General features: G+C 40.4%; 1 protein-coding gene across 5 annotated transcripts in view; it reads left to right on the top strand.

The window, feature by feature from the left end:
* The window catches only part of ITPR2 (inositol 1,4,5-trisphosphate receptor type 2), a 242,940-nt gene that overhangs the window by 158,668 nt on the left and 58,725 nt on the right, over nt 1–25,547 (top strand). For all 5 annotated transcript variants that reach the window (XM_027660753.1, XM_027660754.1, XM_027660752.1 and 2 more), the window contains 8 exons: nt 4,814–4,922; nt 6,584–6,771; nt 8,438–8,621; nt 9,201–9,457; nt 10,391–10,591; nt 12,790–12,900; nt 17,217–17,312; nt 17,946–18,065. In XM_027660753.1, coding sequence (XP_027516554.1) covers nt 4,814–4,922; nt 6,584–6,771; nt 8,438–8,621; nt 9,201–9,457; nt 10,391–10,591; nt 12,790–12,900; nt 17,217–17,312; nt 17,946–18,065 — 1,266 coding nt within the window. The remainder of the gene's footprint in view (nt 1–4,813; nt 4,923–6,583; nt 6,772–8,437; nt 8,622–9,200; nt 9,458–10,390; nt 10,592–12,789; nt 12,901–17,216; nt 17,313–17,945; nt 18,066–25,547) is intronic.

The following is a 25,547-nucleotide window of genomic DNA, read 5'->3' as shown; positions in this document are numbered from 1 at the left end:
CTGATGAGAAGGCATGTTTTGTTCCCTAATCACTCTCATGGAGCTTCTCCAAGCCTAATCCAATTTGTCAGCATACTTCTTGAGTTGTGGACACCAACTTGTGGTGTGATATTCCTGCAGTAACGTGCCCCTGCATGTGGAGAAGTAAAATAGTCTCACAAATCCTACATAATTGCTCTTTTTCTCATTCACAGAATCGTGGGATTTTGGGAGTTGTCTTTTTTTTTTGCTCCAAGACCTTTCATTCTTCCCCAAAGTCATGGCCTTCTAGAACAGAATCCTGCATTTTTTTCTGCATTTTATTGTTATTAAGACATACAGGGGTTTGGACATGATGAGGCTCATTTTGTTTGTGTCTAGTCAGTATAATGAATGATGCCTAAATTGTTACCAGTGACTTGACCTCACCACCTCATTCCCGCCCCCCCTTTTTTTTGTGTCCTTTCTAAACACTATTAATAATTATTTTCTGTATTCTTTTATTTCATTGGAAAAAAACCCAGGCAGACAATAAATACTTCGTGAGCTTGCCTATTAGAAGCCTATGCACTTGTTTATGATTTCTTGCTTTAAACTGCACACTGAATTCTGTCAATCTTTTACTTGTTAAGTCATTTGATAACTATCCTTGTGGGCTTACTTAATCAAAAATTTTGCCTGACAGGATTATGTCACACTGCACAGTTTATCAAACTTTACCAGAATGATATTTTCATTATTAGCAAAAGCAGATAATCTTCAGAAGTTTCAGAAGGTCTGTTTTTGTAAACCTGTATTGAGGCAATTATTGCAACATGATGCCAGTATTAAAACTGCCATCAGTTTATAGGAGCTTCCTTTAATTTTCTGTTAATGGAATGCAAAATTAACCATTTGTTTTCCCCAGAGTTCATATCAAACTCACTGCAGAGGGTTGGATATCAGTAAGAAGTGTAAAAAGTACTGCCATGCACTTTTAGAAAAGTAGCATTGCATGTGAGATTTTTCCCAGTTCTCTGCCATTTTGTATCTGTTCCAAGCTTTCTGAAAATCTGTATTAGTAGACCAGAGATCCCAGACAGTTCCTCTTTTATATGTGGCTGCAAATTATCTGCATGTAAAGATTTAACATGCCTAATCTTCATGTATCTTTCTGGATTTACACTGAAATACACTCACAACATCATCCATTGTATCACAGAAATGCCTGTTGGACGTGGCTGCCTTTTCTGTGTTATCACTGGTAATCTGAACATTTCATTATTTTCATGTAAAGTTAGAACCAGAAGAGATCACCAGATTCTCTAGTTCAGCCTTCAGAACATCATAAATAGAATTCCAATTCCTTAAGAAAAGTGCAGAATTATTTAAGAGAACAGATAGTTTTTGGCAGTGTAATACAGTGAGCTGGTGCTGATGCAGGTATCCACAATAAGTCTTAGGTATCTCTCTCAGCCATTCCTTCCTGGCATAGAACACCTCATCCTTATGTGGAACCAGCCTTTTGCAGGCTCAGAGGAGTAAAGTGAACGAACCATTGTATTAAGGTATTTAAATCAAGTTTAGAGACCAATGAGTACAATAACACACGGACTGAGAAAACGTAATTTGTTTGTATCTACGTGTTCCTATTGGAATAATTATTCCCTATTGGAAACTTTTGTCTGTCAATCCCTAGCTATTTAAAACTGCAACAACAATATCCAGTTGTTGCTTTCTTGTGCCCTCAGTCTTTACCCTAGCTTTTGTTAGGGACAATGCAGTGGTATTCATCAGTAACAATAAGACTGTTATGTTTCATTGTGTTTTTTCCCAAAGCTATACAATGTTCTAGCCATTATAGAAGGCTTGCAGTCAGCTGAGTGATGTTTACATGCCACTTCCATACCCTAATAAGAGGTATAAAAGAAAGTGTATTGTAGCCAGCAGGGGAGGGATTCAGCTTGGCAGGCCAGGACTTCTGCCACGTGTAGAAACTTAGTGGGGGAAGATAGCACTGCCCTGCCCAGTGTGCTTTTATTTCTAGCCTCTGCTTTAGTAACATGGTTATCAATAATAGCTGCTGCAAACTGCTTATTCATGCTGCTGCTGGGATCATTTGCTTTTGGGCAATATTAATTTCGTGGCTAGGCTAAGTTCACAAGGACATCAATGGGGTGGCTGTCTCGCTCGCCCTGGCAGCAGTTTGTCTCGTCTGCATGATAGGCTCTTCTAGATGCGTTTTTTGGCATTCCCATAAAAGCATACCCAGACACCTATGCCAGCAGGATCAGCACTTTTGTGGGAAGCAGGGTCTTTCCAGCTTTTTCTAGCATGGTGCCTCACACGGTTGCACGCAGGAGGTGACGGGTGCTGCTGAGATACATTCCTGGAGCATTTTTTCTGTGCATTTCTCAGCCTCGGGTTGCGTGGCTGGTCTTTTCTGCTCTTTGTAGTGGCAGCTGATTTCACAAGACTCATGGAAGTCATATGGTCATCACAAAGGGGAGGAAGATTCCAAGTTTGCAAGTGTGTGGGCTGAGCCTGAGGACGCATCTTTGGCACAGCTGTCAGCCAAAGCAGAGGTGCCACCACATCTCTGCTTCGCAAGCACGGCATCCTTGACTCTTGACACTTTGGCTTCTGGAACTGTGACTGTTGTCTGAGTTTATGGGAGGTTGAGAGAAGGAGTGAAAGAGAGCAGGAATCCTAATAATTAAGGCTTGCTTCTTGGAACAAGTCTGTGCCTTAGTTTGGTTATAGGGGAAGCAGGATTCCCCTTCCTATTGCAGATGGAAAACCATCTTCATATTCCTGCTCCTCCTGATGTCTCTGAAGGTAATGAGGCAGTAAGAGCTGAGATGTGCTCAGTTACTTGCTTCCAAGCAATCAGACCCCAGTGCTAAATCATTCAGTTTATTAGTCAAAAGCTTTTTCATGGTCTTAAACTCTCTTCTGGATAAACTAAAGGCTGTTTTGATTGAAAAATAAAAGCTTGTGACCACAGGTAGTATTCTTAACTATATATAGATGGCTTTTGGTGTTTCTTCCCATGACTGCACTGTGACTGTTTCTGTAATTTACCATTAGTCATCCACAGACTGCAAAGATTGCTCGTTGAGGATGTTGACTCAAACTGAGTGGCTGATCAGGTGGTATGGCAAATGCCAGCCTTTCTGATGAAAAGATCTTGTCTCAAGGCAGTGCCCATTCTGGATCAGGCCCTAGTCTGGACTTAGGAAGGGTTTTTGCTCTGTGATTTCATTTGTGTGATACAGTTTTATAATGGTTCCAGTGGGAACTTTTTTCCCCTCAATAATACATTGATCTTCTTCAGGGCGCAAGGAAAACGAGGTTCACTGTCCTGTGAGACACTGGATTTTGGTCACAGCTGGAGACAGGATGTTGAGCAGGAGGAGCTGGTGCTCTTTGCAATGTCAAAATTGCTTATGAGCTTGGTTAGTCTACCCTGTCCATGCATGCAGGGTTAAACCCCACCATAAACCAGGCTGGGAAGGAATCTGTCTCTGTGTGAGCTCCTCAGAGACTTGTGATTCCTTGCCTCCCTCTGTAGTGTAGAGCACACTGGCTAAAGCTCACCAGGAAAATCCACCTAATAAATTCCCTGGCACTGCACTACAGATGTGCAGGTGACACTTCTTATTTTTCTTGCAGCAGTTTTTGGTATTTTTACATAGGCCTTGTATTTTTCTTAGCTGTTTGAGGGAAATCTGTACAGACTATTAACAAATTAAAACATCAGAATGTGAGAACTAGGAAGGAATGGCTGGTTTGTGTTGTCAGGTGACACACAAAATCCTGCATTTTGGCACTTGTTTGAGGTGGACAAACCCATTGTCTTTGAGGTCAGTGAAGCAGTGAAGCCCCACTGGGGCTCTTGGAAATACTGTTAACAGAGAAGTGGGAGTGCTTCTGGTGCTCGTATTTTTTACATTTTTTTCTTTCATTAAAACCATTAGTTTAGTAAAAGTAAGGAAAAAGTTGTTCCATTTTACTACCAAGCTGTTCAAATTACCAACTTCTGTAGTGATCATTGGAGGCCTTGTGTACTCTTTTCTTTATAAAATCTTAGGTTACAGATATGCCTACAGTTGTTGTGTCACCTCCTGCCTCTGTAAAGCTGAGTGTTGACTGAAGGTGTTCCCAAGAGACTTGAAGGCAAAATAAAAATGCCAAGTAATTGGTACCCCTGACTCTTATGTTCTGCAACACAAGACATGTTGGATTAAGTGAAATGAAAGGGAAGATCTTCAGAGAGCTGCATGCAAATTTTGACTGGTTGTGGTTTTGGAAGTCAAGGAACAAGGAGATACAGAGAATGCTTTTTAAACTGTTCTATCAAATGTCACATATCTGTTTAAATATTTCATGTGATGTGGCTTCTTTCAGACAATCAGCTGGATTATCTGAGATCAGAGAAAAGGGAGTGATACTACTCAGCTGCAGAAAATAGGAAGAAAGTACTGCCATGCCAGCGTAGGGCACAGACACAATGACTGCAGAGTGTTGGCTATTTATGGAACTTGTTTCAATATACACATCTTACAGATAGCCAGTCAGAATTATTGAGGTGGAGGTATTTTATTTGTAATCAATAACTTTAAAAGAAACTTAAAAAAAAAATTTATACAACACTGTTTTAGAATTCTTCCCATGGGATTTCTTAGGTAAGACCATTAGATGTTTGTTTTCCGGACAAATTTACTATTTGTGTGCTTCCTAATTATAATGGAAAGACCTAATAAATTATGTATCTATGTTAAACAGCTTGCTTTTCAAACAAAGGAAATTGACCACAACTCTAATTTCTTCTATTTTTATCTTTCTCTTAAAGGGCAACACTTTAAGGAAAATACTCCTGTATCGCTACTTTAAAGGGGAATATGGAAGTGGTATGAATGGGCCCCTGTCTGCCAGCTACAGCAAAACTGCACAAGTGGGAGGTAAATCAACACAGATCATTTCAAGAGAACAAAATTAGCAGCATCATTTTTTTCTAATAGGCACATTGGAAGTGCTCCAGTGATTCAGTTGGTAAATAAATACAAACGTGTTCTATGATCAGTTGGAAGAGAGGTAGTAGCAGACTTTTCCTATTTTTAAGTTGCATACACTTGTCTCAGATGGCTCCTGTACATTTCATAGAATCACAGAATATGCTGAGGTGGGAGGGACCCACAAGGATCACAGGACGTTTGGAGGTACCAAAGTAGGTACCAAAGTAGGTACCAGTAAATCACCATTCAGAAATTCAGCAAAGCACAAAACATTTGAATAAAGATTTTGCTGTTTCTGGAAGCTTAACTTTTTTTTTTACAATTCTAGACCCTTTATTGATATATGAAAAAAAAAAAGGTATAAGAAAAAGCTTCTTGCAAAAACACTGGTTGGACAACGGAACAGATCTCTCTGAGAAGGATGTGTCAGTTCTTGTTACAACTGGACAAGACTGATGAACCTGCTCTAACTACCTTGAGCAGGAAGTTTGAGCAGATGGTCTCTGTAGGGCTATTATAACCTAATTTTTTTGCATTGTTATAGAAGCCACAGGAAGTTACTATAGGATGGTTTCTAAGAAAACCCAAAATAATGCATGTCATGGGAAAAGAGACAGAAGTTGGGTACAGAGCCAGGTCAAAATACTTGTCATTGCATTTTCAGCATATATTAAAGGCATACCCAGATTTGTGGGCATTTTCAAATGTTACCTAGCTATTCCTCTGTGGCTGTTTCAGTGTAGACACTGGAAGTGTTTAGTTTTGATATCCTGCACACCAAATTTTGCTCCCTAACAAACAGGAGAATAAAGATTTACTTGATTTACTTTTTTTTTTCTTTTTTTTTTTAGTTCTGTCTTTAAAAGTTGTGTGTATGGCTTCATCACAAACAAAGCCTACACGATTTTAATCAGATTAATCAAAATAGTACTGACTGATTAAAGCAGTACTGTATTTTTCCTAATGAGGTGAACACAGTTATAACTTTATAGAAGGAAGTACAGCAGGAAAGATGATAATCTGTGATAATAAAAGATGGTTGATTTAATGAGCTAATGCAATTCAGCAAGATTTCTTCAACCCACTCCTTTACTTTGGATTAACTCAGGTCTCTGTTCTTAAAGAACGTCATCATGACGTTAATGATTTAGGAGTTTTGTTGGCAGCAGCATTTGGCTAGAAGGTCATACCCATAACCAGAATGGATTTAGCAGGACACAATCTTTGTGTAGATTAGGTCTGAGATGGAAGAGCAGATTTAAAAGTGGTCTCAGAGTGCTGCCCATACTCTCAGTTTGGTGTGTGCAGCAGTGGAATTAAAAAAGGGCTTCGGTGAACAAAATGGTGTAATTTCCAACTTCCTTATTGTCTGAATATCATGAAAGAACAATGGTTTGGGGACTTGTTTTATTGCTTATTCTTAGAGCCCAACATTGCAGTTTCATACAAAAATCTTGGTTTTTTTATCAGGGGGAATTTTACCTGAAAGAGAATTTCAAAATGAAATTTATTACATTGCTATTGTGTGCATTATTACTACTGATACATACCCTTCCATGTCCATGTATGAAACCATCATGAACGGGATGTCTTTGTCTAATTTGCAGGTGGATTTTCGGGACAAGACTCGGATAAATCTGGGGTGACCATGTTTGATATTCAGTGCCTTCTGGATAAAGAAGGTGCCTCAGAACTGGTTATAGATGTCATAGTAAACACCAGGAATGACAGGATTTTCTCAGAAGGCATTTTGCTTGGCATTGCGTTGCTTGAAGGTGGAAATACGCAAACACAGGTACTTATTTAATATCCTTATTCACATATTGATTTTCAGAAGCACGTAGCCTGGAGACAAATAGAAAGAACCTTTCTGCTGTGAGTTCTGTGAAAAGTTTGTCACTGTAATACAAAGGTAAATATGCCCTATTGCTATGCAATATCTCATAGTGTAGACTCTTCAATAGAAGAAAATGTTTTTCAGCTGTCCCTTTCTGTGTGCTTCTTTTAATCTGGTCTTTGCCATGTGAGCATTGCCTCAATTTATTTTATATCATTCTTTGTAAAATTAAAAATAACAGTGCTTTTAAGTATATAATGGCAATAAAAATATTTTCTGGAAACCTTCAGGGACATTTACCAAAATCTCCAAAGAGAGCAAAACTGGTCATTTGAGAAGAGCAGTATCACATTCCATAGAAAACAACTGCTTTAAACTATGGATTCTTGTTTTTTGTGAATTGTATCCCTCAAACCCAACTTTCGCCAAATAAGATGATTGAAGAAAGAGAGAGAATTGATGATGAAGGGCCGGGAGAATTGGGATTGTTCAACCTGTAAAAGAAAAGGCTTTGGGGTGACCTTGGGGTGACTCTGGGGCCTTCCAGGACCTGAAGGGAGTCCTACAGGAATGATGGAGAGAGACTGTTTCCAAGGGCCTGGAGTGACAGGACAAGGGGCAATGGCTTCAAACTGACAGAGAGCGGGTTTAGATTGGATATTAGGGAGAAATTCTTCCCTGGGAGGGTGATGAGGCCTTGGCACCGGTTGCCCAGAGAAGCTGTGGCTGCCCCATCCCTGGAAGTGTCCAAGGCCAGGTTGGATGGGGCTTGGAGCAACCTGGGCTAGTGGAAGGTGTCCCTGCCCATGGCAGGGGGTTGAAGCTGGATGGTCTTTAAGGTCCCTTCCAGCCCAAACCATTCCATGATTCTATGATTATTTATCCTTGACCATGACCAGCAGAGTTATCAGAAGAGAGGAGAGTTGCCATGAACCATTTCCTGCATTTCTCCATCTCTCATCATTGCCTGTGGGAGGAATCCCATTTTGTATCTTTATTCTGTAAAAAGATAATATGATCTGTGACCCTTATAGAGTGTCCAGAAAATGATAAAGAAATGAGATTTTTTTTCAGCTTTCTAAAATGAATTGTTAGGGGCTGTAAAAAGCTTTTACTTTGGGAGACAGTTTGTAAACTGCTGCAAATGTTACTCAGACTGCTTGACAGTAATACTAAGGGGCTGTAACATAAAATATTAACTATTTAGTATTAAACTCTGTGTGTAGCACAAAAAAATTAATATAATCCAAGTCATCATATTACATCTTAGATGTTCCATGTTTCCTCTTGTTGCATAATAACAGTTACTTTTCACTGTTATTTGTAGATGGAATATTATTACTCTAGTGAGCTGCAGAAATGGGAGTGTCACAAAATAATTTAACTTCAAGTTAAGATTGCAAATAGCACTGTTCACCATTTTACGCAAATTCTGAAACATTGTCATCAGTCTTTATTACCAGCCTTGCATATCACTTCGTGAAAGAACTGGTCAGGCAGTGGCTAACATTGGTTTTGTATAAGTGAATTAATTACTCATCATTTGTTATGCCAAAAAATAGTGTATTTTTGTATTTCTTCTTCCTTAGGAGATTGATATCGGAACTTTTTTTTTTTTTTGCAGCATTCGACCTACCAACAACTGAAGGAGCAAAAGAAGTCAGAGAAATTCTTTAAGGTGCTGTATGACCACATGAAAGCTGCTCAGCAGGAGATCAGATCAACAGTGACAGTGAACACTATTGATCTGGGGAGCAAAAAGAAAGAGGATGACAGTGACCTCACCATATCTGTTCCCAAAAAGAGAGGTAAGGAGCCACTCCTGTGAAAGAAGGGAGAAGTGCATTTTATATTGGAACTGCACCGCTGTGTTGAGATGATCAATAAGCCTCAATATTAACCATTGCTAATTTGCATCTTTTGTCTGCTTTCTCTGAATTATAGTCCACCCCAGGCTGGCTACAAGGAATTAGCTTTGATGGAATCAGTGAAGCTGTGCCAGTTTGCATCAATAAAAGATATAGAACCATATTTTTAGAGAAACAGAAGTAGAGGCTGCTGCTAATGGGGCTATTTCACAAGAGCAAGCGCAGGAACTGATTTCCCACCCTGTGGTCTTTCCATTGTTCTCATCATTTATTGTATATGGGAGAGAAATAGTAGGGCTTTTTGTGTTAATGTTCTGTTTCACTCTGGTTTGTGGTTTATTTGGAACATGCTATCCCTGCATGAATGTTGCTTTGATATTCTTTGTAAGTTGCCTAGAGGTCTTAGAAAAGTTAGGCACCAACCAAGAAAAAGTTGCATTCATTATTATTGTTTTCTTATTGTTTAATCGAATGAGGAGAAAGAGTTTCAAAAATGAAGGAAAATCATCTTCTTTTCAGTTAAGGATTCAACCCTGCATCTGAAAGAGGGTATGAAAGGACAGTTAACAGAGGCATCTTCTGCAACATCCAAGGCTTACTCTGTGTATAGGAGAGAAATGGACCCAGAAATAGATCTCATGGGCTCAGGAACAGATGCTGCAAATGCAGAAGAGAAGTCCACAGAAGAAGCAATCATGAGCCCTGCCATTGCAATCATGCAGCCAATACTGAGATTTCTTCAGTTGCTGTGTGAAAACCACAACCGAGAGCTCCAGGTAAAGTGGTTTTGAGCTGAGCTGCAAATGAAGTATTATAGGGGCTGCAGCTTCAAAAGGGAAGAAAAAACACCCCTGTGCCTGGCTGCTGTTACAGAATAGGGCTGTCTAAAATGTTGTTCTTCTTTTGGTCCAAGGTTAAAATAACCCTTTTCAAGACCCACCTTGGTTGAGCTCATGTTTATGTCCTCAGAATTGCTTGGGGACTGCTGTGTAGCCACATGGAACTGAGAAGTGTCTGAGTGTCCCTGCTAGTTGGGTTTCTGTGCACAAATGGTGGATCACTTACCACGGACCTGAAGACCACAAGAACTTTCTGGGCCGTGTTTGGTACTGCTCTGTTCCGAAGGTGTTATGATTGAAGGCTTTGAGATGCGTGTCCCTCCTATATCAGTTCTCTTGGTAGAAATTACTGTCCCCATAGCAACTTTTGCAAAATGAATTTTCTACAATTATTCCCAGTGTCCAGGAGCCTCCCTTAGAGCAGTTTTGGGGGTGGTTTGAGCTGAGCTGCAGTTCTGGGCTGGCACAGCCAAGAAGTGGCTGTGATGTGCTACGAGACCTGCTCAGCTGTGGGAATGAGCTTCCCAGAGCAGGGGTGTAATAGATGGGTAGGGGCAGGTGTGCAGGACATATATAAGACATTTAAGGCCAGTGCAGATGTTTGCAAAGCTCACTTTCCTAAGCCCTCCTTGCTCTGCTGTTTTAATCAGCTTTTAATTTCTCAGCTGCTGCACTGGGTTCTAATATATTTTCTGTAGTGTGCTGTACTTCAGTACCTGATGTACAGTGGTCATAATTTGTATAAATTGTATATATAAATTGTACCTTTTCGTGTTTTCATGGGAAAAAAGACTGTGTTTGACTTGTCTGTCTTTATCTCTTTTTTTTTTTTTTTCTTTTTTGTGTGTATTCATTTTCTCCATCCGCCAGAATTTTTTAAGACATCAAAACAATAAAACAAATTACAACCTCGTTTGTGAGACCCTTCAGTTTCTGGACTGTATCTGCGGAAGCACAACAGGTGGGCTGGGCTTGTTGGGGCTTTACATCAATGAGAGGAATGTGGCTCTTGTCAACCAGACACTGGAAAGCCTGACTGAGTATTGCCAAGGTCCATGCCATGAAAACCAGGTAGGGCTCAAATAACTCCTGGATGCAGAAGAGTGTACCTGAATGTGTGGTGTCTGGGTGCTTGTCATAAACCTTTCAGTGTTGCTAATAACGTAAATTCACTTCCAACTGCTGTGACTGGGCTTAACACACAAGCTTTCATAAGGCCTGAGTGAACCTGCTTCCATTGAGGATTACCAGTTCTTTTGGAGAGAGCTTAATGTTGTGTCCGTGGCTTAAACCTCACTTTGTGAGACTGGATTTGGAGTCACAGCTGTGGAAGTGCATTGCAAACACAGTCTTGTTTTCTTAATTTTCAAATATTTTGCCCTTGCTGGTTTTTATATGGGTTGCTAACGTTTACTTTCCTTATTTCACATATCTGCCACAAAGTTTAACTTCTCATCCTGCTATACTATCTAGCAGCATCTTTAATTATGATGTCAGTAGTGAAATGGATGAAACTAAAGACCAGGCTTCTGCTCATCTCTACCTTGCTCACTCCAGTGCTTTAAGTCATATAGGTGTGACTTTTGGTAAAGGTCTCTTTAGTGCTGTGCTGAAAAAGTATGGAGATGTAAAGAATGTGGTTATACGCTACCACATTTGATCTGAAGAGAACTGCAGTAAAGTTGTAACACTGGTTGAAATTGCAGAATTTTTACTGTGGATTATCAATTGGAAAATTGCAGTGGGCAAAATTACAGAAGCAATCTCTTCTTTATAGTAGGAATAGCTGAAGAAATACATGCAATATTAATGCTTCTTCATTAATGTGCACAAATGAAATATGAATTGCTGCTATTGCCTTTGCTGATAACCAACTGCCTTTACTTAATACTTTAAAAGCAAACAAAAATCTTTTAGTGGACTGAATTTTGAACAGTCAGATTCAATCCACTTATGAATGGGAAAAACAACTGTAAAAAAAGAATAGCTGCAGGACTGGAGATGAAAAAAAAAACCTGTTACAAGTTAACATGTTCTCCAGCAAATTTACTTAAGGAGCACTGGAGGAACACTGATAGTGGAAGGGAATGATTAGTTACCCTTCATTACTTAGACCTACCTGCTGGAAATCACTCAGGATTTGAGTTATGCTTGCTCACACCAACTACAAGTGTAATTCAGTGTATTTCAGAGGCAAATGCTCAACACTCTCGTTTTCATTTTTTCCCTCTCTCTGTCTTCCTGGAAACCTTTTTCTTTCCTGTTGTCCATAAACCTGCTAGAAGAAAAAAACACCACAGGCTTTTGTATAACTGACACTTACTTACAACACCTAGAAGGTCCAGGACTCCAGCTGTAAAGGCATCTGTGAAGTACAGTTTTGAATTCCACATCCAGAATTCCATGTCTATTAAGAAAGACGGAGAGGGACTTTTTACAAGAGCATGTAGTGACAGGACAAGGAGGAATGGATTCAAACTGACGGGGAGTAGTTTTGCGTTAGACATTTGGAAAAAAATCCTTTCTGTGAGGGTGATGAGGCCCTGGCACAGGTTGCCCACAGAAGCTGTGGCTGCCCCTTCCCTGGAAGTGTCCAAGGCCAGGCTGGATGGAGCTCTGAGCAACCTGGGCTAGTGGAAGGTGTCGCTGCCCATGGCAGGGGGTTGGAACTGGATTATCTTTAAGGTCCCTTCCAACCCAAACCACTCTACGATTTTGTGAAATGCCCTTCTATGCAGAACATATCCAGGTATATGGAGAGAACCTTAGTCTCTGCAAACAATTCATGCTGTAAGAGTGGTATTAGAACTGGTTGCTGACTGCAAATTAAGCATTTGGATGTGCAGATTTGGTTGTGTGTACAGCTGAGCATGTCTTTTATGTCTGAGTCTGGCACATGTGTTCAGCTCTATCTGGCAGTCCTCCTGCTGTCTGTAACTTGTACCACTTGGTGCCAAGCCCTGCATGATTTACTGGGAGCATATTTTAACCTGCACCACCACTATTCCAGTTGTGTGTTCCACTGCTGGCAGTGTTGGGGTCAGTACTACACAAGCCTCCCTCAGCAGCTCTTGTGGCAAGTTTTTAGGATGCTCTGCTTTGGCTGAAAGGTTCACTGTCGTTGCAAGGTCTTTCAAGTTCTGGGTCCCTCTTTTAAAAATTTGTTGATGTGCATATTTACTCCCTCCTGTTATCCTGTCTCCCTCTTTGTACCCCTCCTTCCCTCCCTCTCTCCTACCCCTGCCCCATTCCCTTCTCTTTTTTTGCAGACATGCATAGCCACCCATGAGTCTAATGGGATTGATATTATAATTGCACTCATCTTGAATGACATAAACCCTCTTGGCAAATACTGCATGGACTTGGTGCTTCAGCTGAAGGTACAGTATATGTAAATTTGTTTATTTGAATTTGAGAATAGAAGACATACCTATGTGAGAGCTGTAGGCAACCTGACATTTACGTAATCTTACTGTAGCATAGTATACTCAGCAGCCTTTGGAAAAAAAAAAAATACATTGCAAATTAATTCAGCTCATCTTCTGAGTCCTTATCAGACCCTCTACCACAGGCCTTTTGACCCACTGCTGTGTTTGGGAGTATGCCCTGAGCTCTTTTAAAAAAAAAAATCCTATCAAACAGGCACGACATGAAAATTCTGTACTGTGGAATAAAATCATGCTGGATTGGTATACGCAGCACTGAAGAGGCATGTAACAATTTTGGCATTCTCTCTGTATACTGAACTCTTAAAATTACTCGAGAAGGAGACGTTGTGAAAAAAGAATAATACTTCAGATGACCTTTAGTGTCAAATACAAGGTTCAAGTAAACTGTATTTTATTTCCCTTCTCAGTGTCCTCTGAGGGGAGACACAAAGCGTAGAGTGTGAGGGCAAAGACTAGAGCAGGAGGGCTTGTAATGTGATTTTGTTCTGCATTCTGTGGAGAGTTGGATAGGCTCATAGATAAGTTTCTCCTGCCGTGCAGAGGGGAGCCCTGCAGCTGTACTGTCTGCCAAGTAGGGGAGAATTTGTCCAGGAGGAGCCCTGGGTTTTGTCTTTTCTTGCCTTCCAAATTAAGTCTTTCCATTGCAGATGGTCTGTTTCCTCCCCAAACTAGCAAATGCTTTGTGGTAGCTGCATTGCATCATATTGGCAACATTATGGATGTCTAGTAAAGTAATTAATATAGCTATATATCCTGTACAATAAAACACTGAATCAACAGTGCTTTACATATGATTTAAATAACTGTAATTACATTTCTGAATGACAATGTAATTCAGGCTCCCCTCAAGCAAAACACTTAAGCAGACATTTAACTTTGAACATGCAGACAGTTCTTTTGAAGTCCAAATTTCAGGCTCTCTAAAGATCTAGCTGCATTCACTCCAGTGCCATTTTGATTTGCCATCATCATGAAGCTACCCTTGGTAGAACATCTTTGCTTGTAGAACATCTTTTCTGTGTAGTAACCAAAAATGGAGTTCAGGGACATCACTGCAAGGATGGCTCTTTCATAGGAGGCTTCTCTGTGCCTTACTCCAGTTACTTAAATAGCAGAAATTGTGCTGAATGACACCAGAGGTTCAAACTGTGAAAATTATTCTGATTTTACAGAATCACGGAGTCATTTGACTTAGAAGGGACATCTTGAGGTCATCTTGTCCAACCTCCCTGCTCAAGCAGGGTCAGCCTAGAGCAGGTTTCCCAGGCCTGTGTCCAGTTGAATATCTCCCCAGCTGGAGACTCCACAACCCATGTGGGCAGCCTATTCCAGTGTGTGATCACTCTCACTGTATTTTCTTGTGTTTAGACAGAATTTCACGGGGGTTTTATTTTATCTCTTGCTCTCTCACTGGGCACTACTGAGATGGGTCTGGTTCCCTCTTCTGCATTCCCTCCCATTAGGTATTTATGCATTGATAAGATCCCTCTAAGCCCTTTCTACTCCAGGCTGAACAGCTACACTCTCACTGTCTCCTTATGTGAAAAAATGCTCCATTCCCTTAATCATCTTTAAGGCTTTTTGCTGGACTTGTTGCATTAAATCCATATCATCCTTATCCTGTGGAGTTCAGAACTGGACACATTGCTGGGCCAGATGTGATTTTCTCAAGAAATTAGATCCAAATCAAGAAGCTGGTTTTGATTTTGAGTGGCAACACACTGAAATAATAAAGCACTGAATTTACCAAGTAATGTTTAACACTGACTCTCTATCAGTGTTTATAGGCAACTTTGAAGTTGCAAACGCATAAATTTTGCAGTGAAAATACAGAATTTGAAGTACATAGGCCCATATATTTACACATACAAACAAGCTCAGACACTGTTTCCAGGGAACGTTGTATGTTGAACTTATACACCCCCAACCAGAGCAAAGGCAATGCAGAATTATATTTTCTCATCCCATCTTAGTTTAACCTGTTTTGCACATAGTTTTTGATGTGGTATTTAATTGCATCTTCATGGGATTATATTTTCCAGTGGACTCATTGAATGAGCGGGGTAGACAGTGTTCACTGATGCACAGATGGCCAATGTTCCATTCTGCCTCTTTTTATTTTGAGTATGACCCCCTGGCCTTCCTTATTTCAGTATGACCTCAATATCTGCCACTCTGTATAGTGACAGGATGAAGAGACATTGTCAGTCTAAGGGTAAACAGAGTCTAATACAAGTGTCTTCTTGTTTTTTCTCATAGCAACTTATTCTGGGGTATCTAGTTGCTTCACTCATTAATTTATTTTTTCCAACATTTTTATGAGGAGATGAGATGGCAACCCAGGTGAAGAGAAATGAAGACCAGAAGTGCTTTGGGCTGCACTGTTTATAGCACCCCTGGGAAGTGATTTTTTACAGTACCAATGTGTTATGAAGAACGTCCATTCCAAGCAATGGACCTCTTTTCCTCATTGATATCTGGGATTGGAAATCAGATCCTGGGGTCTCAAAGCGTGCAGAAAAGGAGGAATAAGAAGTCAGATGACCATCTCAGTGTCAAGTGATCTGAGAGAAAAATCCTGGAGGATGTGCCTGCCTGCTGTAATTCTAGGCCATGGCATTGTCACTTTTGCTGAGTCAGTAGCAAGAAACTGGATGTTGATGACACAAAGCCCTACCCATCCTCTGCCTTTCCTCGTTTCCTGGAAGCTGCAGAAGGCTTATCTTTGCCCCCAGCATTGTCTGCATTGGGAAATAGCTTCCAAGTCCTCCTCACCCATAAGGGAGCAGACTGTTTCCTTCCCTTCCTTCTCGAGCTGTCTGGTACCTGTCATGTTCCCTTCCCTCCTCCTCAGTTTGAGATCCCACCAGTGCTACCACAAGTGACTTGATCACCAAGACTGCAGTAGAAAAGAAACCATCCTGCTCTTCAGAGTAGCTTCCTGTTAGGAGTCTTAATCAAAATTCTGTCCTTTCCCGCCACGTGGGCTTTGTGATTCTGTGCCCACCAAGAAGAAACTCTGTGGGCTTTTATGTATGAAACCAGTGTGTTTCTGCAGTACAGTACTCAAATTGTAATTTACAAAGTCCTTATGAGTTGGACAAATTTGGCTGGGTTTCCCTGGGGATTACAACCTGTGTGATTGGTATGTTAGTGCTCCATGTTTTCATCTCTGCTGTGAAAATTTGGACATACAAAGGCTGCTTAAAACACAAGTTGCTTGAACATGTGGAGAACAACATCTTCCTTCTTGCCTCAGTCCCAAAAGCAGCTGAACCCTTTCCCTCTGAAACTGCCTGTGCTAATTGTCTCTTGCTGAGAAAAATTTCGGTTTTAATTGCTTATGTCTGGCAATAAACAGCTGAGAATGAGGTTCTGTGGTGGGTTGGGAGTTTTCCTGGCCCCTACCTGTTACCTTGGGATTGCTACCTGCTTCTAAGTGTTCTAATAGCTCAGTCTCTAATGGGGGATGACGATGGGATGCTGTGGCAGGTCAACCAAGGCAATCCTGCTCTGCCAGAAAGCAGTCAAACCTCCAGAACCACTCTTCCTCTCCTCTTTAAAACGGATTTAACTGGAAGACAGACAGGTCTCTGAAGTCTGAGGTGCCACCAGACTACTGCTGCTAAAGCCCCTGCTGTTCAGTCCTTAGGAGAGGTCTTGGTGAAAAGCAGCCAGTTGACAAAGAGAAGGTTGTCTTTTTATGCTCCCCCGGGAATATTTGGTAGTGAAACAAAATTCCAGGAATGTATGAAGACAGTTTATTTTACAGCCCTTCAAATAATAACCAGTTGGACTTCTTAAAAAACCAAAAGGGAAGGAAACCTGCTTGATTGATGAAACCTTTTGTGTGATACATTTTGTAATTACCTCTGTTGATTCTTGTTTTAATAGAAAGCCAGGGCAAAAATTGCTAGGTGAGCAGTAAGGGGAGGAAATGGAATTTCATTTCTTGTGCGCAGTCTACAGAAAGGCTCTATATTTAAGTCAAATATTTTTTGGTGTTTAAAATGCTTCTTCCAATATAGAGTGCAGGGTTAGTTAGTCTTACTAAATATCAGTCTTACTGATATTAAAATGGGGAAAAAACCGCTATTAAATATGTCAGTAAAATAAAAGATGGAAGTGGTTGAAAATCTTATCCACTAAAAAAAGTGGTTCTCATAATCTCAAATAAAACAAATGTGAGACTCATTAATCCATGAAAGAGATTTAAAATTTGCATTAACTTGGTTTTGTATCTCCAGAACAATGCCTCCAAGCTTTTGCTGGCTATTATGGAAAGCAGACAAGACAGTGAGAACGCGGAAAGAATCCTTTTCAACATGAGACCAAGAGAACTGGTGAGAAAACTTGTGAATATTCATAAATCTTTTGGCTGAAAAAAAAATAAAATCTGTCATTAGAATATTTTTTAAATGATCTGCATCTAAGCTGAAAAGTGTTGGCAGGGTATGGTGGCACAGTGTATCAGGATGGTACTAATTCACAAAAAGTACTTTAAAAGGATCAAGCATGCATGATTTCAGTCTTTATGACTTCATTATTTTTATCCGTTCCAAGCACTTTTTCTGTAATTGTTTCCTAACTAAGTTATCATACTCTGGTAGAGTGTCTCCAAGTACAGTTTGTCAGGCAGGGGCTGGCTTGTACAGTTTGTGAAACTGTGTGTAGACATAGAATATATATAATATATGTATGTTAAATACATGTCTCATGGACAGAGAGAGTTACAAACATTTGGACAAATATACAAATATATACAAATGTACAAATACACTTGTTGTTGTATTTTGGAACAACCCTGATGTTTTTGCAGGTCTCTGGGAGCTTTAAATGGGTTGGAAGTCTGGAGAAATTGTTCCCAATTCAACTGGCTCTGTAACAGCAGCAACTGAGAGATCTGTGTTTAAACACAGAGTTCTTTTTCCTTTCTTCATTGATTTCATCTCCCCCTGCTTGGGTTTGTGTTTCAGGTGGACGTGATGAAGAATGCCTATAACCAAGGCCTCGACTCTGACCACGAGGAGGAGAACGGAGATGATGGCATCTCCCCAAAAGACGTTGGCCATAATATCTATATTTTGGCCCATCAGGTATGTTTTATTGGTTATGTGACCAGTTCTAGAAAACTGCTACGTGGTTAAACTCCATCTTGTCATGGGTGGAGTGATGCATTTCACTTGTAAGAGAGAAGTAACAATGGGCTTGTTGACATAAACCACCAATTTAACAAAGTTAAACCTCCAGGAGTAATCTGGAGAGGTGTCCCTGCTCAAGGGAACATCCTGTGTGTCTTGGTACTCTGTGGGACTTGGTAGGCTCTATTTGTTTGAAATAACAGTATAGAGCAAAGCAGTTACTGTCCATTTAGCTTTGTCTTCTTTTAACATTAAAAGCTCATTTATATCAATCAGATCATAAATCATGTATTTATGGTGTATTTTAAACAGTAGCTTCAGTTTTGATACCAAGTGAACTTGAATTAAGAAGATCCCTATTATTTTGGATTTAGTATGGCAACAAGAATAATTGGGTCTTTTCACTGCTTCCTCCTTTAGAATTCCCTTCCTTCCACTACAGAATTATGCTGTAGTGCCCTCAAGCTTTTTCTGATCACTTTTGCTTCTCTGCTGGTAAAGGTAGAATGTACACTGAGGGTTCTTATTTAAATGGGCTATTTATTCTTCAGAGCAGTTGGTGTCAAAAATAGTTTATCTTTCAATTATGTTAAGAGTATTGAAAAGATTTTTTTTTTTAATTAAAAAACTAACCCCCACATATTTCTTGATTATATTGTAAATGATAGCATTTGGTATTTCATGTAAGGGCCAAATTTTTAAGAAGTGCTTTTACTAAGTACAAAGAAATCAACAGATGGGGATAGGGAGTGTTCTGTATTCATTGTGTTTATTAAGTGTTGTTAAGAATTGAATACTCAATGGAAAAAAAAAAGAAAATAAAGCAATCTATAGCTACAGTACTATTATGTGATGATTCTTTCAAGCAAGGAATGCAAAAACAGTTACTGAGTTATGCTGATGAGCTTGTAGCACATTTGAATAAGTAAGTATTGTTACTATGTTGATGTCTTTATGGTTGACCATGTTCTACTCTTGTGCTGTGTACATGAGATACCCATGGAAGATGACAGTATTTTAAGAAAGCATCTGTAACTCCTTACCTTGCATGGCTATTTACTGCTTGTCTGAATGCTTATAATGAAAATCTAAAAGCCTGCCAAGTAGAAATGTTGGTATTTTCTGCCTATAGTTTGTGTTAAATGACTTAACAGGGTCTGTGACATGGAAAATATGGTTTGGGGGAGTAGAAGATAGGCCTAAAACTATATCTGAAATTACTGCTGGGGTCATTTTATGAAAGAGGTCACTACCAAGGTGAGTTGTAGATTATTCTCTGTCCCTAGATCTGTGTTTGAGGAGCTGGGGGGGTCCATGATGCCACTCCCCAGCTATTCCTGATCCACAGTCAGCACTTTGGTTGCATAAGAGTGGATATTTTTACAGCACTTTACTGAGCTCCTTCCTGTTCTGTAAAATTAAATGTCATGACTGGCTCTGGATGCTGTAAAAATATTCATCTTTTTACAAAAAAAAAAAGGAGAAAAAAAGACTGTTTTCTTTTTCTTACATTTCTGTAACTCAGTATGTGTGTTTAAAATAGCTTTGCACCCTTGTCAAGCCCCATATCAAAACAAAGCAACGGAAGGGCAGGCAATTTGGGACCTTTCTGTGTCCTCTGCTAATGAAAAGTTAGAATTCTTGGCACAGGCCTGCTGATCTTTGGCCCCAAACTCTTTCCATGTGTGCCCTTTCGCTCGCCCTGGGATGGGCAGGATACGAGCACGGTCCCTCCTCAGTAAGGCCATTGTTGCTGGGTTCCTTTGCTGCTTCTCTCTCCAAACACCCTCTGCTTTGCTGTGTCAGTGGCTTTTTGGTGCCTGGGCCTTCTGCTTGGCTTAGCTGACCTGATTTACATACTGTTTCTTTGCTCTCACAGTTCATTGGACTTTTCTTTTTTTCTGCAACCGGTGTGGCTCTTCAGTCACTTCCCTGATGCTTCCTTGTGACCACTTGCTCTAGTTACAGCTTTTTGGTCCCTCTGTAACAGCAGAATCAAGACCAAGAGTTCCTCTTTTTGCTGTTCCAGCCCTCAAACACAGACAGTTTATTTTGGGGAGCTCAGACTTTCAGTTTTTGTCGTTGTGCTCTTCGGGGTGATATTGGGTTCTGCATTTTTGCCACCACTACATCCTTCCTTGCCCTTCCTGTGGTTGATTTTACCAGAAGCAAAAGGCATTCTGGTAAATGTTTGACCCACAGTGCATAGAAAGTTGTACATATGTCACGAGCAAGGCTGAGATTTCTGCTAGTAAATCTTCTTTACAGCCTCCACCCCCTACACAGGCACACGTATGGAAGTGCGTGTGCACACTGGTACATGGTGTACACGCACAGAGGTGGCACAGCAGCCATGTCGTGCCAGTAGTCACACATCTTCCACATGTTTCTTTGTCCTCTCTTTCCTTTCCTTTATTTCTTCATCTTCCTCCAGCCTGCCACGTGCCGTAGCTGTGCTGCTTCCCCTGCACTGACCCCAGTCTGTCTGGACACTGCTGCTCCTCCTCACTTTTCCTGTTCTAGCTATTATATGGGCAGAGAGGAGAAGGGAGTGCCCCTGAGAGAAAGCAGAAGTGAGTTGTCCACGAGGCACTACCCTGAGCTGCACCCCTGCTCTGCTGCCTGGCTTTGGGGCAGGGGCTCTGTCAAGACAGAGCTCTTCTAGGAGCGACACAAACTGGTGCTTGAGGTCACACCCTGGAGAAATAAATAAGCCCATTATTGCTAGATAGAAAGGGTTCACCATTTTCTTGAAAATCCATGGAGGAGATTATGTTTTCTTTGTCTAATTCAAATGTCATGCTCAGAGCCAAGCCTTGAACCTGACATTGTTCATTTCTTACAGTGGTCTCAGGTGAATGCCAGTGGTGTTGTGGAGAGTTCCATCACCTCTTACACCTCTTCTCTTCAAGCCTCAGTCAATTGGGATGGTATTTTCATTGCTGTCCTTTCAAGAGATTGTGTTAAAGCAGGTCATACTTTGTTCTGCAAAGCCAGTAAGGATGTCTGTGAAGAGACTTCATCTTGATGTGATGTCTACGTAGAGATTTACAAAAGCTTTTGACATAGTAGCACAAAAAAGTTTCATACTTAATTCTTATATGCAGAAGCATTGCTGTAGGAGAATCAAGCTTTTAAGTGGCAGAAAAAAAGAAATTATAACAGGCTAAAGAAATCCTCTGGCATTTCAGATGACTCCTTGAGCTTGCTGCCTCTTATTTACAACAAAGTATTTCAGAAGTTTATAAACTCAAAAATACTTCATTGGAGTTAGCAGTCTTTCTGTGAGGTTCGTGATCCCTTTGCATTTACTGTGAAGTTAAGATAAGGCACTGGCTACAACCCCAGGCTCCTGTAGTTTGTATGCATGTATATATATGTGCTTCTGTCAACAGAAAATACTTTAGAGTGTTTCTCTGTGTTTTTCAACTAGGTGCAAACTGTCTAAACCAGGCATGAAGCCCAAGCTAATCCACTGTACCTTTCAGCAAGGGCTTTATTCATGAGGGTCACAGGAACGTGAAATAACTTTACAGAGCTCCTAGTCAGCTTGCAGCATGGCAAGGGTGCACTTTCATCTGCCTGCAGAGCTGTGTAGGCATGTCCTTGATCGAGAAGGATGTGAATGGGAAGGGAGTAAGGGAGCCAACTGTAATACTTTACAAAAATTTTAAATTCTCAACGCCCTACAAATTCCTCCCTCTGGTTCCCAAAGCTGTTGCAGGACTATAGGGGTACCGATGCTTTCATGATATGTCTTCTGTGGTCTCAGACCAGCAAAGTGTTTTCTCAGCTGCTTGGTTTTAAGTGTATGTTTAAATGCATTGCTGGAGAGGGGAGCACAGGTCTTGGAATGCCATGATTTCCTTGTCACCTACAGGTAAATAGAAGGTTGTTTGGTTGTTTTTGTTTGTTGTTTGTTTTTTTTAAGATTAAGCTAAAATATTATATATCTCCCTATGGAGTACCAAAACTACTTATAAATATAAAATTTCCTGGTGCTACCAAGACTTAACGAAAAATCATTTCCTCCACTCTGTAAGGTTAGAATTAACACTGCCTGCTGTCAGTGCAGGCATACAGCATAAATGAACACAAGTTTGAACCAGGCTATCCTCTGATAGACTAACACAGCTGGGAGTGTCCTTCCATTTCTAAGTTCTTAAAATAAACCAAGGAAAAGGAGGTAGATTTGGTGGGAACTGTAAGATTCTTGCTGCAGGTACTACTGAGCAGACTGTAGCAACTGGACATCACAAGTCATACACCTTCCTCTCTGGTGCTAATTTTAAATGGACTGGGCAAAATAAGTCATTCAGCCTTATGTATCTGTTGATATATTAAGAACTGAATCAAGATTTCTTTATCAAACTTGGCAAGCTTTATCAAACTAGTGTTTTATTGCTGTGTTTACTTAATGCAGTATATTCCTTCTTAGTGTAGACACATGAAGAATATTTGCTGACTGAGCAATTAAAATGGTATGGATTTACACTTTGAGAGTAGGGATATACTACCAGCTATTTTTTAAAAATTACTATTTTTGACATTTGAAATAGATAATGAGACTTGGATGTGAGGTTTGATAATGAGACTTGGATGTGATATATTCATTAAGGAGAAACTAGAGTCAGTTTTAAATATGAAATATTCTAAGGAGCACAAAGCTATTTGTTTATGTGGGTCTGTGTTTAGTGTGTCTTTCTATAGCTTTCTAGTCTGTCTATTTGAGTACACCAAGGGCAGGGATCACCCTTTATTTTCCACATCAATGCTGTGCCTGGAACTGCATGGCTCTGAGACTCTTACATGCTCCAGCAGAATAAAGAAATGGCAACAGTAATAGTGGTTTCATAATTTTTTAAAGAATTAATCTTCCTTTTTGTAGGATTTTGGAGCAGTTGAAAGCTTTCCTTGACTTTGTTTCCCCCATCTTAAAGTAGGTGATATTACCTGGTGTTAGAGGTGAAGACACCAAGCCAGAAGCAGGTACAGACAGCAAGTCCTGAGCTGTCATGGGAAGCAGATATGGCCTGTTTGATCCCCAGTGCTTTGCTTTAACTGCTCCACTGGCTTTCCTCCTATGCTCACTCGATCCCAGATACTTAGCTAATGAGGAAAATTGGCATTTATTGGGTGGTACAGCTGAGAAGAGCATAATCACTGAGCACATTAGCGCTCCAAAAGTCTTTTAAAGAGACTTGCTAATGTGTATTTCTCAAATAAACTTTTCTGTGCTGCTACTATTGTGGATTCCTAAGGCAAGAAGAACTTTCATAAGATACTGAATACAAATGTGTGTGAGGGGAGGTTCTGTTAGGTTTAAGGTTTTTTTTTTGTGGGTAGCTATTTTTGCTGTTGTAGTTTAGAGCAGCTCCTGGATTTCCTTCCCTTTGCTGTATTTTAGCCTTTAGACAGATGAACTTAGACCTTGGTCCTCCTTTTCCCTTGAGTTTGTGTGTGCAGGTATAAAATAGAATAAAATTATTAAAACATATACTGTTAGGTAAATGCGAGTTTTTGTACTCATCCATTTGTCTTGACCTGCATATAACACAGGTCAGGTCAAGGGATTCCTTGCATAAAATAATGGGTACTAATTTTCCATGATTTACTGTGTGAGGAAACAAGAAGTAACACTGTAAACGTGAGTCTCCAAATGTGGAATAGAACCGCTGTGTGTGACTTTTCCTTCAGGAGATGAGAATCCAAAGCTTTCTGAACTGGGTGGGCTGTCCCAGGCTGACAAAACAGTATTCTGCTTGAAGTGTGATTGTGGTCAGGCGTAAATTTGGGGTGAAATTTGACCCTTTAAAAAGAAATGTTGATAAAAAAGGCAAAAATTAATGTCTCAGTAACATGCATTGACAAGCACCTTCTCTGAGACACAGAAAGGAAGCGCCTGAAAGGTGATTTAGGACAGGGAACTGGTGGAACCAGTTACAACCCCCAGTAGTCTGCAGTGGGCACAAACTGGCTGAAACAATAATATCGTGCTTATCCCGTGGAAATAAAATGAACAGATGCCAAGTGGAAAAATCTTGCAAGAACACCTTCACCCCTGATAGTGGTGTTGCCATTACTGGCCTGTAATATTTACCTGAAAAAGATCTTCCTGTCCTTGTGGGAGCTAGGAGTTCCCAGAGGATTTTGCTCCAAAAGGTAGGGTTATCCTCATCCAGTTGGGAAGCAGCTTTCAGCTCCAGCAAGGATCTTCCAAAAGAGCTGAGATCTGGGGACTACACTGGTTCAGTGAATTTTTTAAGCTTGCTGGCTTCTTTCTGTTCATGCTCTGCCTCAGTTAGATGTGTGGCCTGTAAGTCCCATAATTTATAAAATATTAGGATGTGCCTGGGTTCTGCAGACAAAGATTTTGAGTTGATTCTGTTTTGTCAATGAAATGTCTTGGTTCATTTGAATTCAATGGTACACTCTAAAAGAAAAAAGAAAATGTTGTGTTTAGTGTATGAGAATATTATTTTGGAAAAAAAGACCCAAATACAAAAAAGTCTGAACTTGTCTGGTGTAAATAGATTTACTGTTCCAGAATCACTGGTTATATTCAGCAAAAGTATAGGTCGGTCACATTCTGTGCAGCAATGACCACTGTCAAATTCTGCAGCTGATGTGAACAAGAAGCAATTGGCAGGTATTATTGGAGACTGTCTTCCCAAGCACCAGATGGCAAATGGAGAAGAATACTGTACACAAATAAACAGGACTACCTTCTGAGCCCAGAAGATGATCGAATCTATCCCGGAGGATAAGCCTGTCCTTCAGGATGAATAGCTGTGAGTTGGTGCAATAAGGATGCTCTCTTTCTGCAGGACGGGTAGAATTTCTCAAGCTAAAGGATGTCATTTTTTGCAAGGCTATGCTGAAATTTGCAGGTTTTTGGGGTGGTTTTTTTTTTGCTTCTCTCTCCTTAACAGAGAAGCTCTTGCTGATAGTGATGCCAAAACAAAGGGCTAATGGGAAGCAGTCCCAGGAACCGTGACTGTCAGGGGACTCGTATCCTTGGCTGCCAGACCTGAAACTTCTCATGGAACTTTTATGCTCCACATGTTGTTTTGTAGTTATCATCCTGATGAGACAGGCTATGGCATCAAAATGACACCAGCTAATTAAATGTCAGCAGAATCAGAAACAGTTGCAAGACTTTTACAGTGAGATTGCCAAGATTGAAACAGAAGCCAATGAGGCACATCACCCTCCTTGAGGCTCATTAGGATGGTATATAACTCCACGTTCAGCCAGCTGCAGTATAGCGAGGCAGTATGGAGGCTGCCACGAGGGCCTGACACTAATGAGCACCTGAAAGATTAAACAAAGTCTGTGGCTAATGTTAGGTCTCAGGTTAAAACCTTGGCAACTTGTGCTTCATTGTTAGGTCTCAGGTTATAACTTTGGCAACTTGTCCTTCGATGTTTTCTTCCC

Source organism: Corapipo altera, unplaced genomic scaffold (genome assembly GCF_003945725.1).
Source record: "Corapipo altera isolate COAL_440 unplaced genomic scaffold, ASM394572v1 239, whole genome shotgun sequence".
NCBI classification, from domain to species: Eukaryota; Metazoa; Chordata; class Aves; order Passeriformes; family Pipridae; genus Corapipo; species Corapipo altera.
The sequence above is the reverse complement of the archived record's forward strand: the minus strand, read 5'-3'. Positions and strand labels throughout refer to the sequence as shown.